The sequence below is a fragment of the Rattus rattus genome, chromosome 1, assembly GCF_011064425.1.
Source record: "Rattus rattus isolate New Zealand chromosome 1, Rrattus_CSIRO_v1, whole genome shotgun sequence".
NCBI classification, from domain to species: Eukaryota; Metazoa; Chordata; class Mammalia; order Rodentia; family Muridae; genus Rattus; species Rattus rattus.
Window position 1 is genome coordinate 216484504 of NC_046154.1, and position 18830 is coordinate 216503333.

At 42.1% G+C, this 18830-nt stretch overlaps 1 protein-coding gene across 5 annotated transcripts in view; it reads left to right on the forward strand.

The window, feature by feature from the left end:
• The window catches only part of Oxr1 (oxidation resistance 1), a 356383-nt gene that overhangs the window by 264028 nt on the left and 73525 nt on the right, over window positions 1-18830 (forward strand). For 2 of the 5 annotated variants that reach the window (XM_032914839.1, XM_032914857.1), the window contains exon 1: window positions 18271-18630. The exons of 2 other annotated variants lie outside the window; for them this stretch is intronic. In XM_032914839.1, the coding sequence (XP_032770730.1) occupies window positions 18432-18630 (199 nt within the window). In that variant the 5' untranslated portion in view covers window positions 18271-18431. Of the gene's footprint in view, window positions 1-18270; window positions 18631-18830 lie in introns of those variants that run through there. One more of the 5 variants, XM_032914863.1, reaches the window with a different exon arrangement.

The window sequence follows — 18830 nt, forward strand, 5'->3', positions numbered from 1 at the left end:
GGTTAAACCTACCCCTCATTGCTCTTTATCTGTTGCATACTAACACCCCTAGAACCCACACGTAGACTTTCACATGTGTGCTGTAAATACCATCAAACTGTGGGGAAATGGAAATCATATCAATGTTGCTACTGAGTACGGCACAAAAAAATATGAATTTATATATTTCATTTAACTCCATTTTAGGTTCCCATGTTATAGTTTGAATTGCTGTGTCTTTTGAAATGTTGGCTATTAAAGATGTGGGCAACAGCTGATGGATCTATGCTATGCTATGGTATGCTATGCTGCGCTACGCTACGCTACACTACTCTACGCTACTCTACTTTACTCTATGCTACTCTACTCTACTCTACACTACTCTGCACTACTCTACGCTACTCTACTCTACTCTATGCTACTCTACTCTACACTATGCTACGCTACTCTACTCTATTCTATTCTAACGATGGATTCATGAAAGTGCTGGCCTCGTATTCTATTGATGAATTTATGGCTGAATTGGTTATTGGGAGGCAAGACTTCCTAGAAGAATTAGGTGAAATAGAATATGCCTTATTTCCTTCCCTCCTCTCTCCTCCTCTGCCTCCCCCCCCCATCTCTCTTACCTCCGATGAAATGTGCAGCTTCGCTCCACACATTTCTTTTTTTTTATTGGATATATTTAGTTTACATTTCAAATGCTATCTCCTTTCCTGGTTTCCCTTCCATAAACCTGTTATCCCATCCCCCCTACCCTATGAGGGTGTTCCCCCACCCACCCACCCCTTCCAGCCTCCCCACCCTGACATTCCCCTACACTGGGGGGGGGGATTCCAGCCTTGGCAGGACCAAGGGCTTCTCCTTCCATTGATGGCCATCCTCTGCTACATATGCAGCTGGTGCCATGGATCTGTCCATGTGTGCTCTTTGGATGGTGGTTTAGTCCCTGGGAAGCTCTGGTTGGTTGGTATTGTTGTTCTTATGGGGTTTCAAACCCCTTTAGCTCCTTCAGTCCTTTCTCTAATTCCTCCAATGGGGACACCGTTTTCAGTTCAGTGGTTGGCTGGGAGCATCCACCTCTGTATTTGTCATGCTGAGCCTCTCAGGAGACAGCTATATCAGATTCCTGTCAGCATGGACTTCTTGGCATCAGCAATATATTGGGTTTGGTGACTGTAAGTATATAGGCTGGATCCGCAGGTGGGGCAGTCTCTGGATGACCTTTCCTTCAGTCTCTGCTCTAAACTTTGTCTCCATATCTTCTCCTATGAATATTTTTGTTCACCTTCTAAGAAGGACTGCAGCATCCACACTTTGGTTGTCCTTCTTGAGCTTCATGTGGTCTGTGTATTGTATCTTGGGTAATCCAAGCTTTTGGGCTAATATCCACTTATCAGTGAGTGCATACCATGTGTGTTTTTGGTGATTGGGTTACCCCACTCAGGATGATGTTTTCTTCACATATTTCTATACCATGATCTCCTTCTCCCCTCCATCCAAGCATCTAAGCAACTATAGACCAAATTCTAAAATTTGAACCAAAATGAAACTTTCCTTTGTTTTTCATGGATTTTTTTCACAGCAACAGGAAGCTGACACACATGCTAATTAAGATCATTATGCTGCTGATAAAACAGATAACACTCCTTGGCACCCAGGCCTCTGGATAGAGCTCTTTTATATTTGCTGTTAGTTTTTTGGACTAAGCTTAGCATTAGTGGCATTTCATCCATACTGTGTTTTTGCTGATTCTCTTATGAACTCTTTTCCCTTGTCCCCACCCTCACCACAACACCCACTGGCCGCCTTTCTTCCCCACTAACCACCCTCCTTCTCCTTCATGTAACATGCATTGAACTGTTTTTTCTTTTTAGAACTTATGATTGATTCATTTGGGAAAAAGTAGTGAGTGTGTCAACTTTAAAGCACAGCAATCCTCTGTTTAAAAATAACACAGACACTCACACATATGTAAATACACACTCTTATACACTCATACAAAGAGACACACACAGACATACACACACATATAGTCTCACACACACAGAGAGAGAGAGGGAGGGAGGGAGAGAGAGAGAGAGAGAGAGAGAGAGAGAGAGAGAGAGAGAGAGAGAGAGAGAATAGCAAGTAATACTTTGAGAAGAAAATCAAACTATAATCTTCTATGGCACAATCATCTCTTTACAAATCAATGTTTAGAAGCATGGATATATTAATGTTCCATCTGAGAAAATAAATTTAACCTTTTGAAGCCCAAATTCTGCCATGGAATAATGTTTAAGTACAATTGTTTAAAGAAATATTTTTCAAAATGTTAACCAAATGCATACCATATTTAAACATAATATTTGAAAGAATATCAAGCATACTTTTACAAGTTTCCAAATCAAATGAAAACATTTGCATAGTATAAAGTTAAATTTACTTAGCTTTACTTATGACAAGCTATGATCCACTTTCTATCAAATCATGGAGGTAAAATTCATTTCAAAGTCTATGAGTTAGAGTTTTAGGGAAACATCTATACAGATGGCAGTGAGGCTATATAGACCTCAAACACAGGCTATCATAGAAACAGTGCTTGTGTACAGGGTGGTAGTTACGGAAACATCTGCACGGATGGCAGTGCAGCTGTACAGCCCTCAAACACAGGCTATCACATAAACAGTGCTCATGTACAGGGTGGTAGCTAAGGAAACATCAGTCTCTTTACAGTGAGCTAGTTCTCACACAGCTGCCTTCTCCCCGTAACATATGGCCACATATCACACCCCTTTCTCAGTCCCAGATTCTCTGTGCTAATTGCAGCTAAGCTCAATTGGAATAAAGAGGACTTCAGAGACGGGGTGCCTTAAATGGAGCCACAAAGCTTTGGAAGCTATTAGGCAAAAACCAAAACAAAACAAAGAACACTTAAGGCTGAAAGAAAAAGCACAGAAAGGCATGTTTTAGACTAGCAGCAGCCGCCTGTCCCTCCCCCTCTCTGTGAAAAACACCAGGACCAAAGGAGGAAGGCTGTCTCTACTGCAGAGCACAGCAAGTGCATGTGTTAAAGGTGTTAGATAATGTGACCAGATGCAGGATAAAATAAGACTGTCTTAAAACACATTACAGAAAGTTCCCAGGGACAGGATGTGGCTAAGAGTGTTTAATCTCTCCTAACATTGCTTCAAACTGTATTTTCAATGTGGGCTCTCCTGGCATTTGAATCTGGACATTGAAGGGCACCCTGAGCATTGTGCTTTTGTGGGCAGCATCCTTAGCCTCAACCTAGGACATTCCAGGAGCTTTGTTTAGCAGAATCTCCAGGTTTCCCCATGTCCTCCCTGTGGGTGGGTTGTCAAACTTAATAAGTAAAATGAAGTGACACCTAGGTAAATCTGAATTCCAGACAAACAGCAAGAGACATTTTTTGGTCTAGGCGTGACCCATATAAATACTGTTTATCAGAAATATACCATTAACTTGACTCCTGATCATCTAGAAGCCACAGTTGAACAGACAGTGAAATATTGCACCTGAAAACCCCTGCGTTATTGTCTCTCAGTAAGTTAAAAGAGCATACACGGGAGGTTCTTGACAATGCACCTGATATTATCTCCTTCCTGCGAGTCTCAGGCCCTAGCCTCCTGGTTACACAGGGCAACTCTATGACCTCAGACAGACAAATGTGCTCTTGCTCTTCCCTTCTTGCTCCCACTCTGTCCCCTCGTCCCTTGCCCCCTCTGTCCCCATTCCCTTTCCCCCCTCTCTCCAAGTGCTCATGGCTCACCTCTACTTCTCTACTCCTCTCTCTCTCCCTCCCTCCTTCCCTCGCCCCTCTCTACCTTTCTCTCCCTCTATGATCCTCTCAACTCCCCTCCCCATGCCCTGAATAAACTCTATTCTATATTTAAAAAATAAACCAAAACAACAAAAACCAACCAAACAACAACAACAAAAAGACAAATGCAAGTTACACTTGAAGCAATATGTGAAAACCCTTAGTGCTATGCATCTCATAGGAAACAACACATCTTCATTGCCCTTTCCAGTGATTCGTCACAAGATGTTGTTGCTGTAGTGGATTAACCCATTCTAATTGCCCTGCAGCATCAGCACGAGTTTCTTGCTACCTGCGCAAGAAACTGGATTCTCGAATGAAAGACACATACACAAGAAGCCTCATATTTAATATGCCTTAAGCAGCTAAATGATTGGGCTACTCTCAAACTTCTATGCAGGTAGCACACTCCCCCCTCTGATATTCCTGATTTATTATTTACTAACACCTATATTCCATCTTTGTTGCCCCAGTCCGCAGCCCTCCTGCGCCATGATCCATGCTCAACTCTCAGGTGCTGGCTGGCTGTCCTGCCTTCTCAGGCCTGATCCTTCTGCTTTCCTGGCATGGCTGTTCTGTCTTTTTTCTCCCCTCTGTTCCCTTGCCCAGGAAATCTAAAATCCAGCCTCTGGCTCACTTCCTAGCCATTGGCCACTGTCAGCTTTATTTACCAATTAGAACTAAGTTGGGGCCGGGACCCACAGTGTCTTACAGGCAGGATTCTCGTGCAATTTGGGAACTCATAATGCAAGCATTAAACAAAATTCAGAGCACATTGTCATATTTATTCTTCTCTGGAGTAGTTTCACTAAGAAGACAGAGAACTACAAGAGTCATAGCAGGAAGCCTTCAGTGACTCCAAATCTTGTTTGTGCACTGCAGTCATCTGAGAAGTTTCTTGCTGGATATCTGGATCCAATGACGGACAAGCGCACATTTCATGGATCTGGGTGTGGCCTGCATGTGGGGCTTTTCAAAACTTGTCAGGTATCCAAAAATGTGTAGCAATGGCTGAGTGGCTTGGAGAAAATAGTATCATGTAATAATTGGTGCTCTAGTAATGAAGAAACGAAGGAAGCTAGCCTAATTCCTTCGTGTTTGGGGGCTGTGGAACACCTTGGGTAAAATGCAGGGGAAAAAAAAAAACCAAGTATTTCTACCATTCAGTCAACAAATACAGATCTGAGTGGCAGGCCACGTTCATAAGAGTGAAAAAAATCTCTGTCCTCATTGAAGTACTACAGAAAGACAGGAAATATACGGGAGTCATTGAAATCTAATTTGAAAGTCTAAAACAGCAAAGACAGCACCAACAATGATCAAGCTCTTGAAAGAAGGTATGGAGAACCCTAAAGAGAAAGGAAATTGGACAGAAACTAGGTAATCTGACAAGGTATTTGCTCAATTGGCACATAAAAGTAACATAAGCAGGAATGACACATTGCCAGGTATAAATCAGTAAATAAACTGGCAGAAAATTTGTCAGCAAGTGTCAGCAAGGCCATAGCCTACTGTGAGATTTTAAATAGATAAACTCACCAGTGGGGACGTCACACATTAACACCAGACAGACAGGACAGGAAAGAATCTCTTTTGAGGAAGATCTACAGTGTTCATAGTAGAATTAGAAGAGCAAAATTGCCATTGTGTTTTCTTCTTCGCAATCAGTAACAAGGAACTGGATTAAGAACAAAAGTGCTAGACTGTACAAATGTATAAGCTAAGGCTAGTGAGGATATGCACAGAGGATACCCACAGGGACTCTACATGAATGCAAACTCCCTGGTTCAGGAGAGTGAGTTCCTGAGGATTCTCATATGTGGCCTTTGATAATACATTTGGAGGAATTACGATATAGCTGGGAAACATATACTCTACCTTGTAACAAACATAAATTTATGGGAGGAAATATGTTAGAATTTTGTGCTGTATTCAGATCTTAACATGCAGTTTCTGAGAGTGGCTAAGTAAAGGCTGGTTATCTCCAGGTAGATCTGGGCATCTAGGTACACTTATTATTTCCTTGGCCATTTCAGTTCCTTCCTCGTCTTTTCTTCCTCCTCCTCCTGTTTGATGCAAGGGCTCCTTGTGGAATGTAGGCTGGCTGTACCCAGGCTGACCTCAGATTCACAATCTCCCTGTCACAGCACCCAAGTACTAGAACTACAGGTATGTGCACTTGCTCTGGTTTAGATCCGTGTAACTTGGAGCTGGCGTCTTATACCACCATACTCGTACTCATACTCTGCTGTCAGGATGCTGAGGGAAAGGAGCAGAGGACCATCAACTGGAGCTCTTCTGTGCTGGGCCTGCCAACAATGCACATCATTTTTGCAATCCACCTTGGGGTACGAAATCAGTCTCTTGAGAACCCCTGGCCAAAGGGAATCTGAGAAGTACTGTGTTGGTTGGTATGTCCTTAGGAAGAGAAATCGTCAGTGACAGCTAGCTAGTCTCTATCTGCATGGCGGAAGCTCTGCAAAACAACTGAGGCTGGGCAGACAAGCTGAGTGTACTGGCTTCTTTTCCTGTTGCTGTGGTGAAATACCCTGATGACAGTAACAGCTCTAGAGAGATACAGTCTGGAAAGACATGGCAACAGGTACGGAAGGCATGGTGGCTGAAGGCGAAGGCTGGTTAGTCACAGGGCATCCACACTCAGGAAGCAGAGAGGAAGAGAACAGGAACTGGGGCAGGGCCATAAAACTTCAAGGTTGTCTGCAGTGACCCACTACCTCCAGTGAGGCTATATACCCTGAAGGTTCTAGAAGCTTCCCAAACAGCTCCACCAGTTGGAGACCAAAAACACACTAGCTTATGGGGAATACTGCACAAAATACCAACTTTCTGAAAATGGTACTAAATTGTAGTTGAAGGATATAAGAACATTGTAGACTTGAAATAATTTGAGGGGAGGAAGATCAGTTGAACTCCAAATTTTAATTTCTTTTACCCAGTCAGAGACAAATCTTCAGTTAATAAATAAAACCATCGTCTAGTGGATTCATTCAGAAGTAGTTTTATCTTGCTCCTTAAAACTCTCCTCACATTTGATTCAATATTTACCTGAACAATGGAGGCAGATTTGTGACTGATTCTATCTAAAGGGACATTAAAATGGCACTATGGATGATGTAGATTTAAAGTGATCTCAGCAGGCCAGAATAGATCAACAATAATTTTCTGAAGCAAACCAGAGTAAAGACTCTAGGCCTTTGGGGATCATAAGTTCTTTTACAACCTTTCATCTCTGTTATGAAGCCCACAGCAGCCACAGACAATAAGTGACTGGACATGGTTGTGTTACAATAGCATGCAGTTTACAATATCCAGACTGGATCCATAGGCAATGGTTTCCCACTTCTTGGTATATAGAACAGCAGCAAAAGTCAGAAGACAATACATCTAAATTTGTTCAGTCCAGAAAATAATGTGCCTAACACTACATTATTTATCATGTGTTCTTTACTTGCATAGATTAACTTCCAAGTGGGCATTATGTGCTTGTTTTATGTAAAAGTTGAATTTCAACTGATCAATCCTTCAGAAAAGCTGCAGCTCACTTCACAGCTGAATAACCATGACTGTCCTGGCTCTTCACCAATGTTTGGGTGAACAGGGAGAGGGACAATTAGTGCCTGCATGAAATATGGATGGAAATCTGGTGTTTCAGCACTAACTATGGGGAAGCCCTGGATTCTTCTGATCTCTTAACCCAGTGGGAGATATACTGCACTTCCCTGGCCCTTGTCTACCTTGAAGAAAAGCTAATGAAGCTAGTGAAGTCCAGATAAATGTATAGACCCTTCACAAGCTTGATGTTATGGTTGATACTAATATCTTATAAGTAAGACCTTGGGTTTCAGTTCCGACTCCACCACCTCCATTACCACCTCCACCACCACCACCACTACCACCACCACCTCCATCACCACCACCACCTCCACCTCCACCACCTCCTTCACCACCACCTCCACCACCTCCACCACCTCCACCACTACCACCTCCACCTCCACCTCCTCCACCACCTCCACCACCACCTCCTCCACCACCACCACCAGCACCACCACCACCTCCATCACCACCACCACCACTGCCACCTATAGTTCTGAAAGACCTCTGATATACTTTTATATGAGACGAATATGTGAAATCTAATACTGGATTTTGCAAACATGTTTAATAACTTCAAATTCATATTTTCTGTTTGAAAAGGTATTTATCGAGAGAACTGGGGTAATTTGACACTAAGTTCTTATAATGTAAATCACAGATAACTGACGTCAGCTTTAGTGCCCCTGCAGTCTACCCTTTTCATTTTGGTTCTTTGATGGTTTGTTTCTGGTTATATGGCATTAAGAAGATCCTTCTCGGCACACACAAGAGAATGATTTCAGCCTCGCCATCTCAGAATATTCTTCAGAGTATATAGCAGGTGTAAGGTGCTTAAAACCCAAATGGATTACCCTGACAATATCAATTATGCTGTCTTCTTGCATAGGATTTAATAATGCAAGGTAAACATCACCTTTCTGAGTAAGCTAAGTTTCAATTACAGCATTAAATTAACTCCCAAACCTCAATAACTTGTGATATAGACTTAATTTCTTAATAAACTTCTTGATTATATCTTGAGTTCTACAAAATGACTCAGGGATTGACTTATGATCCAATACTTTGCTTTTGTACCATCTAGAACATGTCCTCTATTGGGTGCTGAGGCAAGAGCAGCATGACTCTGGAAAGTAAAATGCATCTTGTTTTTCAAAACATGTTCCCAAGCATATGTTTCAAGCATATACATAATTTCTTCTCTGTGACTGCCAGAATTAAATTTTTTATTTTAGTCTTGGATTGCAAAGAAACAAATATGTAAAATCCCTTGGAAGAACTGTGTTTAAGCAGCATCTTCAACTTGCCTAATAGTTTAAAAAAATGCAGATTCATGAGTTCTCACTCTGTAATCTGAGAATTGGTGTGTCTGGGTATAGCTGGGGAATGTGTGTTTTAAAAAGTCCTGCAGCTGATTCTCATTATCAACAGGAAGTAAAAATCACAGTGTCTGCAGTATTGGGCTGGACTAAAGAGGAGGGAGCAAATAGCTTGGTATGGTATTTAATGAGAAAACATGCTTGCATGTGTCCACATATTATGCCGTGTGTTAGCAGGGATAGTTCAATCCAGTGTCCTAACAATACATGGATTTCTCTGTATATTTTAGCATCCTTAAGCCCACTCCTTCCTTCCCAGTTGCTAGGAAACACATAAAAACTAGAAACAAGTATAAAGTGACAGCCAATCAGTCCCTGCTGAGTTTAGTCAGTAATTGTCACTATGGTGCTGACACCCGAGTGCTTGGGTACAGGGTGGGATGGATGGATGTGGCTTGCTTGCTTCACCAGTGGTAAGCCATAGGGTCATATTTACCTGTATGCCTGCTAGAGTAGCACAGACTGCAATTTCAAATGTGGATGTATTGCTGGGTCTGCTCATTTCTGGGGAGACTGGGAAGTGAAAAATAAGAAAGAATAGCAGCAAGTGGTCAGTGCCTGATTCACTGTGAAATCAAAGCTCTCAGGTTACTGACGTATCATTTACAGAGTCACCGTCCAGGTTTGGGTTTCTTTTCTTGTACGCTGGCATTTCTGGTGCATTTACCTGGCATTAGCATCGTTCTCAAACGGTGTTTGGATCAGAGTGGTGGGGAGCAGAGCATACCCCGTACGATTAGGAAAGGAGGCAGTTCTTTCAATGTGCAGTCCTGTCGGCTTGCTGCTTGTGCAGCACGGCTGGGTGGCATGTTGACTTAAAAAACACAATTGATCTTACACCGCACTCCCCCTGGGAGAGCTAGATGGGCTTGAAGGCAGGATCTTGTTTCACTGCTACATTCTGATGTGTCTATGGCTGAAACACCACCAGGTTCAGATCCCAGCATCTCCATGACTGCCTTCCCTGAAGGGCGGAATAAAGGTTTAAATCCTACAGGGTGAAACTGGAAACTTGGATTTTGGCATAAGAGCAACAGAATTAAGTTCTCCCCAAATTATAACTGTCCTCTTGTTTATGGTTTTCATCCTGTTTTCTTTTCCTCATTTAAAAAATATATATCCCAAGACAGGACAATTAATTTTTAATAATTCTAACCTAGAGAGTCTCTAAGTGTAATTAAATGTCATATAACTAAAATATGTGTCTAAAATTAACATTAAGATAAAGTGTTTAATATCTCACAAATGTTTTCCTAAACTTATGGCATAAGTACAAATATTTTATTAAATAAATACAGTAAACTAGAGTAGTATCAAAAGACCTACTAGATGTGAGAAGAAAAAAAAAACAGACTGAGAGCAGACAAAAGGGGTCTGAAATACATAGAGGTTGTGGATGGCACTGGCAGATACACACTCTACTACAACCGCAGGGAATCAGCAGAAACCTGCACTAGAAGGGGAATTACAATGTTTGCCTTCACAATAGAACATTCCTCCCTGGGGATTCTGAGCACCCGGTTCATAAACTCCTTTGCTGGGTTCTCACCACATGGTGATATTCTTGGCACTTACTCAATGATCTGAGTGAAATTGATCCAGAAGCCCCAGAAGCTGCCTCATTTCAGGTATAGAGTATTTAAGGCTGTAATCATGTAATTGTAATTACAACCTTCAGGAGGTTGTAAAAATAGTACAGAAATAATTCTATGTTAAGTTGATGTGAATTGTTGTGACCTAGGTTTTAATTATAATTTTTAATGATGGTATTGCTAGGCCCCATTTTGCTTCACTCACATAGAAATGGTCTTCTGACAAGGGTAGGAACTAATACTTTTTAATATTCAGAATTAAGAAGAAAGGTTATTTGGTGCATCCTTAGGTAATGATTATTAATGCAGGCTGTGTCATCAGGGCCATTCCTGTTCTACTGATAGGCCATAATAAAGCTTTGATGTTGTAATCATAGTTATAGCTCAATGAGTTACTATCTTCTGTTTCTTTGACACATTGGAAGTCTCTATTTGACAAGGAGTGTGTGTGTACTTTCTGTGGACAGAGAAGCAGTAGGCTTTGAATATTTAAAAAAGAGGAGAGAGAGAAGGGGGTGTTTAAAAATAAGAGAACAATTAAAGTCAAGGGTAACCAGGGTTTGGCTCTGTACCAAGCTAGGCTGTAGCTTAACTGACAGGTCTTGACACAGCGATTGTGAAAGAGATGCATTCCCTGTTCCTAACGCTTTTGAAACATCCCTGCTGAGTGTCTGTCTCACTGGTTCCATCAGTGCTTCTGCTTCTCCCATCAGAAATTTGAGTGCTGACATTTCTATGCCATAATAGTTGCCAGGTACACGGTCTGACATAGTGTGACTTCTTGAGGATCCAGTGATTTTCTGTGCTTATTAAAGTGGCTAGCCTTTTTGATGAGAACATGAATTGCATTTTACCATCTTTAAAAATTCTCTACCATATGGACTATGCTCAGGTGCTTCAATTTGAGGGGAAAAATTGTCTAGATTTTTCTCAAAATGGTTCTGTCGTGCTTTCTGGTGAAATCCCAGTTCTCCAAGATTCAATGATTTCATTGGCATTAGCAAGTATTTTGAAAAAATAATGAGCAAAGCAATGGATCTATTGCTAATAGTTTCAGTAAGCCAGGAAGGATGCCGGGTGAGTTTTGAATAGAAAAGTCATGTGTTATCAGCTTTACAAAAAAAGAAAGATGTGAGCTTAGCTGGGGTATCTTATGTTTTATCAACCAACCATTTCAGTACACACACACACAGACACACACACACACACACACAGACACACACACACACACACACACACACACACACACACACACTGCTCCAAGCAATGAGCAAAATGCTTTTCCATGAGATTTTTCACACCATAATTAAATGTCATATGGGTGGATACTCTTGGAACTCACAACCCAGTTCAATAGACTACATTCCAAACTGTATCACCAATGAAGTCCCTCTAACATGTTTTTGTATTTAAAAAGCCTTCAATATAAATAAATTTAAGTAAATTGATGGCTACGATCAACTCCCATTTGTGCTTTAAGATGAAAGACTACACATGCCTAGGTACACACATGTTCACACCAGTGCCCATTTATGTGTGGATTTTTTATGTGTAAACACACAGCATTCCTGGAGGGATACAAAAGATGCCTAGACCCTTGCTTTTGTAAAGAGGTGTAAGCTAACCACTACATGGCTTCTTGTACTCCTTGAATTTTTGTTTTATTATGTGCAGTTCCTCTTCCTTTAAAAATGTTAGTCAAAAATGACTTCAACGAGACAAGATATCACTAAGGAAAAGATAGTGTAGTTCTCCTTCTCTAAGAATAAGATAGGGCTACTGTGTTTGAGACTTAAAGCAAGAGGGTAAAATTTACTCTCTGACTGATGAAAATCTGCATTACTTTGTTCACAAGTAACATTTTTCTGATTGGAAATTCTGCATATAAGGCACAAGTGTTTTTAAATTGAGCATCCAAAATTATCAATATAATTAATGATGCCTTCTGTTAGCCTATTTTATGTCTATGTATGTTTATGTATGTTGTATGCCACATGTGAGTAGGTACTCTTGGAGGCTAGAGAAGGGGGTCAGGTCCACAGGAACAGGCGTTTCATCTACACACATGGAAGGTGTGTGTGTGTGTGTGTGTGTGTGTGTGTGTGTGTGTGTGTGTTCACATATTTGTGATAGGGTAGGAATTGTTCTTTGAACTATATACTTTACAAAAAACCAAGGTCTTTCACTGGGACCTATGACTCCTAAGTCAAGCTAGACTTGATGGCTAGCAAGCCCAGGGCTCCACCTGCCAAGGAAAGCCCTGGGATTAAAAGTGTGTCACTGTGGCCAACCCTTTAAATAGGTGGTGAGGATTGAACTGAGTTCCTCGGGCTTATATAGCACATACTTTGCCATGGAGCTATCTCCCCAGGCCTGGCTCATATTTTCTTATTAAATCTAATAAACTTTTCTATTTCATAGGTAAGGAGTCCAAAGGATCGAGAGGTTATGTCAGTTGCTTCTAGTTCCACTGCCAGTACTCAGGAAGACAGAATCTAAGGCAGGCCTTAGGGCCTGCATCCTTAAGGCAGTATTGCATTCTGAGTCATGCGCACTATGTTCCGGTGACCTTCATTGATATAAAGATTACCCTTGCAGAGAAGGAATGGACTGCACTCTTTGCAGAAAGAACTAGTGATTAAGAAACACAGCATTTTATCTTAAATAGGTTTTGACCAGAACTGAGTAACAGTAATTTAACATTGCACAATCTCACAACTTCCTACAGGACAGAATAGCGTCATTGAAACATTTTTTTATCTTATGGAAACATTTTAATAGGTTATGTATACACACAATACAACAGTAAAAATTCTGTCTCTCCCACTTAACCTAAGTTACTTGTGCCAGAAAGCAACAAGTTAATTTCCCCCCTCCTTTTTCTCCTTTCCATACAGGGAATTGAATTGAGGGCCCTAAATGTTGGAGAAGTCCTAAACCATTGTGCCATATCCTCATCTCGTGTGTGTGTGTGTGTGTGTGTGTGTGTGTGTGTGTGTGTGTTTCCCTTTAAGTCAGTCTTACTATGTAGCCCAGTTTAGCTTCATCAATGCTCCTGCTTCAGTTTCCCAAGTTGGTGTTACAGGCACATATGGACTGAATACAAAACCATCGTATTTCTTTGTTCATTACTATTTAAACGGTTTTCAATATTTTGCTATTATAAACAGAAAACCATCACTTCAGCCATAAATAGGACCTATCATAAGAAGTGTGTTTATGGTTACTGAATTGAAGGCTATATAACTTTTTAACAAATGTGTATAGATTCTGTGAATGCCCTTTGCAGAAAGTACCATGTTTTATGCCCACTTACCTGTCCTGTACAAATATCAGTAGTTTCACGGACACCAAAATGCTATTAAAGTGTTTTTTTAACTCCACTATTCTAATCAAAGAAATTGGCATTTATCATCTGCTAACTGCATTTCATTGACTACAAGTAGGAGCTTTTCTTAGGTTATCTGAGTTTTGGGTGTCAATGCTAAGAGTCCTTTGCCAAGTCCAAGATTTCTTGCATCTTTCATTTTACTTTAAGAATTAGAAGGTTTTAGCACTTACAGTTGTTTCTTTGAGTCATATCCAGTTCACATGTGAGTTTGGTATGAGGCAAGAGTCATTCGGCTACAAGTCATTCTAGAGCTGTTTGTGGCTGACAGTAACCTCTTCCCCCCCACATTAGATGGCTTTGGTATTCTTGTTGAAAACCAATGCCATGCAGAGTTTACTTCTTAGTGATTAATTAATTAACATTGATGTATGTCTATCTTTGCACCAATATACAATTTGTAATTTTGAGAGAAAAAAGGGCCTCCAACTTTGTTTTTTTTTAAACTTTCTTCATTTTAAATAGGTTCTTTTGTATATATTGAAATATCATATGAACTTGAAGATAAATATTTCCACTACTGAAAAGAAAATAGTTGGAAATTTATAAGAAATCTAAGAATACATAGATTAAAATCTGTAATTTTAATATCTTTTGTATATACTCAAGTGAAGTATGTCAACAAAGAAACTTAGACACAGAGATGGTCACAACATTAATAATAAGCATAAAATCAGGAAAAACCCCAAAATCCAGCTGATGAATGGATAAATGTGGCCTCAAAGATCAACACCACATGATTTCTTTATGTGAGATGTTTGTGCGAGCCAAGTCCATACATGGTATATTAGGGTTGTTCAGGGCAGCAAGTAGAGGAGAGTGTCTAACAAACAGGAGGCTTGTTGTCACACGATAGAAACATTTAAAAATAGTTTTAAAGGTATTTCCTCAATTTGTACACCTTGAACAGGTGGATTTTATGATATGTAAATTAGATGCCAGAAATGATATATTAAGGATGAGGTAAAAGGTAGCCTACAAACCAATATGGTAGGCGAGGAAAGGTTTTTTTTTTTTTTTTTTTCTTTTTTTTTTTTTTTTTTTTTTATTGGTTATTTTATTTATTTACAGTTCAAATGTTGTCCACCTTCCTGGTTTCTCCTCCAAATCCCCCACCCCATCCCCCTTCCCTTTGCCTCTGTGAGGGTGCCCCTCCACCCACTCACCCACTCCTGCCTCACCACTCTAGCATTCACCTATGCTGGGGCATCGAGTCTCCACAGGACCAAGCACCTCCCCTCCCATTGATGCCAGATAAGGCCATGCTCTGCTACCCATGCCACTGAAGCCATGGGTCCCTCTAACTCTTTGTTGGTTTAGTCCCTGGAAGCTGAGGGGGATCAGGTTAGTTGATATTATTGTTCTTCCTATGGGCTTGAAATCCCCTTCAGCTCATTCATTCCTTCCCTTAAAGTGAGAAAGGGCCTCAAACGCATCCACACAAGGGAAAATTTCCTGAACAGAATACCAAAGGCTCAGGCTCTAAGATCAACAATTGGTGATTGGGACCTCATAAAACTGCAAAGCTTCTGTAAGGCAAAGGACACTGTCATTAGGACAAAACGGCAACCTACAGATTGGGAAAATACCTTTACCAATCCTACATCCAATAGAGGGCTAATATCCAAAATACACAAAGAACTCAAGAAGTTAGACTCCAGAGAATCAAATAACCCTATTAAAAATGGAGTATGGAGCTAAACAAAGAATTCCCAGCTGAGGAATCCAAATGGCCAAGAACCTAAAGAAATGTTCAACATCCTTAGTCATCAGGGAAATGCAAATCAAAATGACCCTGAGATTCCACCTCACACCAGTCAGAATGGCTAAGATCAAAAACCGGGGTAACAGCGGACACAGGCAAGGATGTGGAGAAAGAGGAACACTCCTCCATTGTTGGTGGGATTGCAAGCAAGGAAAGCTTTTAAGGACAACAGAAATTTATGTTGCTGACCGAAGGTAAGAAAAGATTCACAGGCTGGCACATCACAAACAATTGCCTACTAGACCAAGATCAAATGTAGAGCTTATGGGGAGGTAAAGACAGGAGTAAGGACTGCTTTCTGAGTCAAAATATAGGAAGGAACTTGTATAGAAAGATAAGAGGAAAAAACGGAAGAAAAGTGAGGCTTCACTTTTGATGGCCTATATATGATTTTTTGGGTCCTGTAGAAGATAAAGTAACATTTGGGTGATAAGTTTGATACTTCACCAGAATGATGACAGTTCCAATAACAAGCGTAGGACACAGGACAATGAGATTAACTGTATAGAAGTAATAAGGTTCATCTGAATTTAAATCAAATTTGTAAAGCATTCAGTGAGTAAGGTATATATTTGTCTAGCAGCTCTTGCCTTCTGTGATACAGATGCAGAAAAAGGGGGGAGGACCAACTTCTTGTAAAATTGTATTTGAAACAGCAGAATGCAGATTTGTACTGTTTGCAAAAGTGGATATTAAGAACTCAAATACTATTTGCTTATGCAAATCAGAAAAGCAAGTACATTTAGTGAGACAACAGAAAATGTACCCTAAAAAAGTAATTTTGGTTCAAGTTTTTTTTTTTATCATATTTTTGAAGTACCCTCTCTTTCTGTCCTCTCCTCCCTCCCTCTCCTTCTCTATCCTCCTCTCTCTATAAAATTTGATACGTCTTGGTAGGATGCACAGGTTGGCTTTGAAAGTTCCATTGTGTTCCATTGGAGCTGGGACTACAGGCCTCTGCCTACCAACCCTGGCTCACATGCTGATACTCTCAGAGAACTCAGGGAGGTACTGAGCTGAGTAAAGCCTTCTATTGAAATGTAATTCTCAGATATAACCAAGACAAACAGTCTTAGGGTATTAAAAGGAAGAAGTTCCATTCCTGGGTGGTTTATGGATAACAAAAATTTATTTTACATAGTCTAGAGTCTAGAAATCCAAAACAAACAAGGCCAGATTTTGTTGGCAATGGCCGCTTCTAGTTACAGACTGTCTTAGCTGTGGATCGTCATGTGAAAGGAAGGTCAGAGATTTCTTGGAGGCTATATCTACCAGGGGACTAGTCGTGGTTAAGAGGGCCTTGGCTTCATGACTTAATAACTTCAGTAAACTTTCTTGTGGGTATTAGAATTTGAACATATGAGTTTGAGGGGCACAAACATTGTCTTTACAGGGCCTAAACAGTATGTCCTTACAAGATACAGGAGGAAGGCTGGCAGACTTTAAACCAAGCAACACTTCTGAACATAAGGATGCTTGCTGAGAATGCAATTTTGTTGGCCTCTTTGTCCTAAGCACTGTAAATTAGGCACTCTGGGGAGGCTGCCCACACATTCTGTATTTTTAACCAGATATAAAGTTGATGCTGATGTTAGGATCCTGAAGTTTATTCAATCAAGTGAGAATTTAAACTGATAATGGTGAAGCCATGGGGAAAAAGATGAGTCAAATGATTTAAAACGTTGATCAGAGGCAACAGCCCCAAGAAGAATTATCTTTAGTACTTAAGTAACTGGGCAAATAAGTCCCTGATTTTCTGGACTCCATTATTCAGAGTTCTTAGCCTTTTAACGTCCTGAGCAATTCACAGCTTTTCCTCCAATACTTTAAGATACTGGAGATTCCAAAACAGAGGGCTCATTTAATTTGCAGGAAAACTAACAAAAGTATAAACAGACATAGAAGATTAAGCCGATCTCCCAGGAAGACCGAATAGTAAGCATTGCATGTCCAAACTCACTGATCTTTCCCAAATCTCTTGTTTTCCACCTGAAAGGTAGATCTGTTCATCAGTCTTCACAGGATTGGATTCCTGCAAAGTCAATTTAGCATTAGCTCATAAACTCACAGAACCTTAAACATGAACACTGCATTATTTAAACTCTGGCTGCAGTCTCAACATTTAAAGTACCCAGCACTTCACTCTTAAAGATTGTTTTAAAGGTTCAAGTTTTCATAAGGTTTATTCCCCGAAAACACACACACACAGACACAGACACACAGACACACACACACACACAGACACACACACACACACACACACACACACACACACACACACAGAGAGAGAGAGAGAGAGAGAGAGAGAGAGAGAGAGAGAGAGAGAGAGAGAGAGAAAAGTTAGTTTCCAACACCTTTAGCAAAAACTTTAGTAGGCTCTTGAACTTCCGGTACACCTAGCAGAGTGTCTAGGCCGGCTGGAAGCCCCACGTCGCCCTGGGCAGAAGGCTAGGGGTCCTCCCTTCCGCAGCGGTCCAGAAAGTCCGGCTGGGTCCGGGACGGGGCGGGACGGGGCGGGGCGGGGCGGGAGGGGGAGCCGGCCTGCTCCACCGCGGCGGGACAGTGGGGGAGGGCGGTTCGAACCGGCGCGAGAGACTGAAAGGTCCCAGGGTTTCTAACCCTGGGTCCATCCAGGTAGAAGAGATATATTTTGCTAAGTTAAGCTCCGCCCAGATTGGAGTGCGGAGGCGACAGGCAGAACTTTTCTGGAACTTTGTGCGTCAGGGCTCCCCCGACACGGCGGCCGTTGGTCCATCCCGGGCCGAGGGAGGAGGCCTGGCCCGCGCCGGTCGCCTCGAGGCGCGGAGCCGCCGCCCCCGGGTCGGCAGGCTGGGCGGGCGCTGTCGCGCAGCGGGCCGCGGCCCAGAGAACCGTGGCGACGGGCGGCGGCATGGACTACCTGACCACGTTCACCGGCAAGAGCGGCCGGCTGCTGCGGGGCACGGCCAGCCGCCTGTGGGGGCTCGGCGGCGGCGGTGAAGCGCGGCAGGTGCGCTTCGAGGACTACCTGAGGGAGCCGGCTCCGGGCGACCCGGGCTGCGGGCCCGCGGAGCTCCGACCGCCCTCGCCGACCAGTCCCGAGGGACCCGGTGAGTCCCCTCGTCCCCGAGGCGCTTGGCCTCCCGGCGCGCGGACCGGGACCCGGACCGGGGAGGCGGCGCCACGGGCAGGTGTGCGGTCGCGCAGGTGTGCGGGAGCGGGAGCCATGCAACTGCGTGGTGGCCCTTCCTGCCCCGGGCAGGCGCCACCAACTCGTCCCAATTCAGTGTGTGATCCTCCCCTCTCCTCT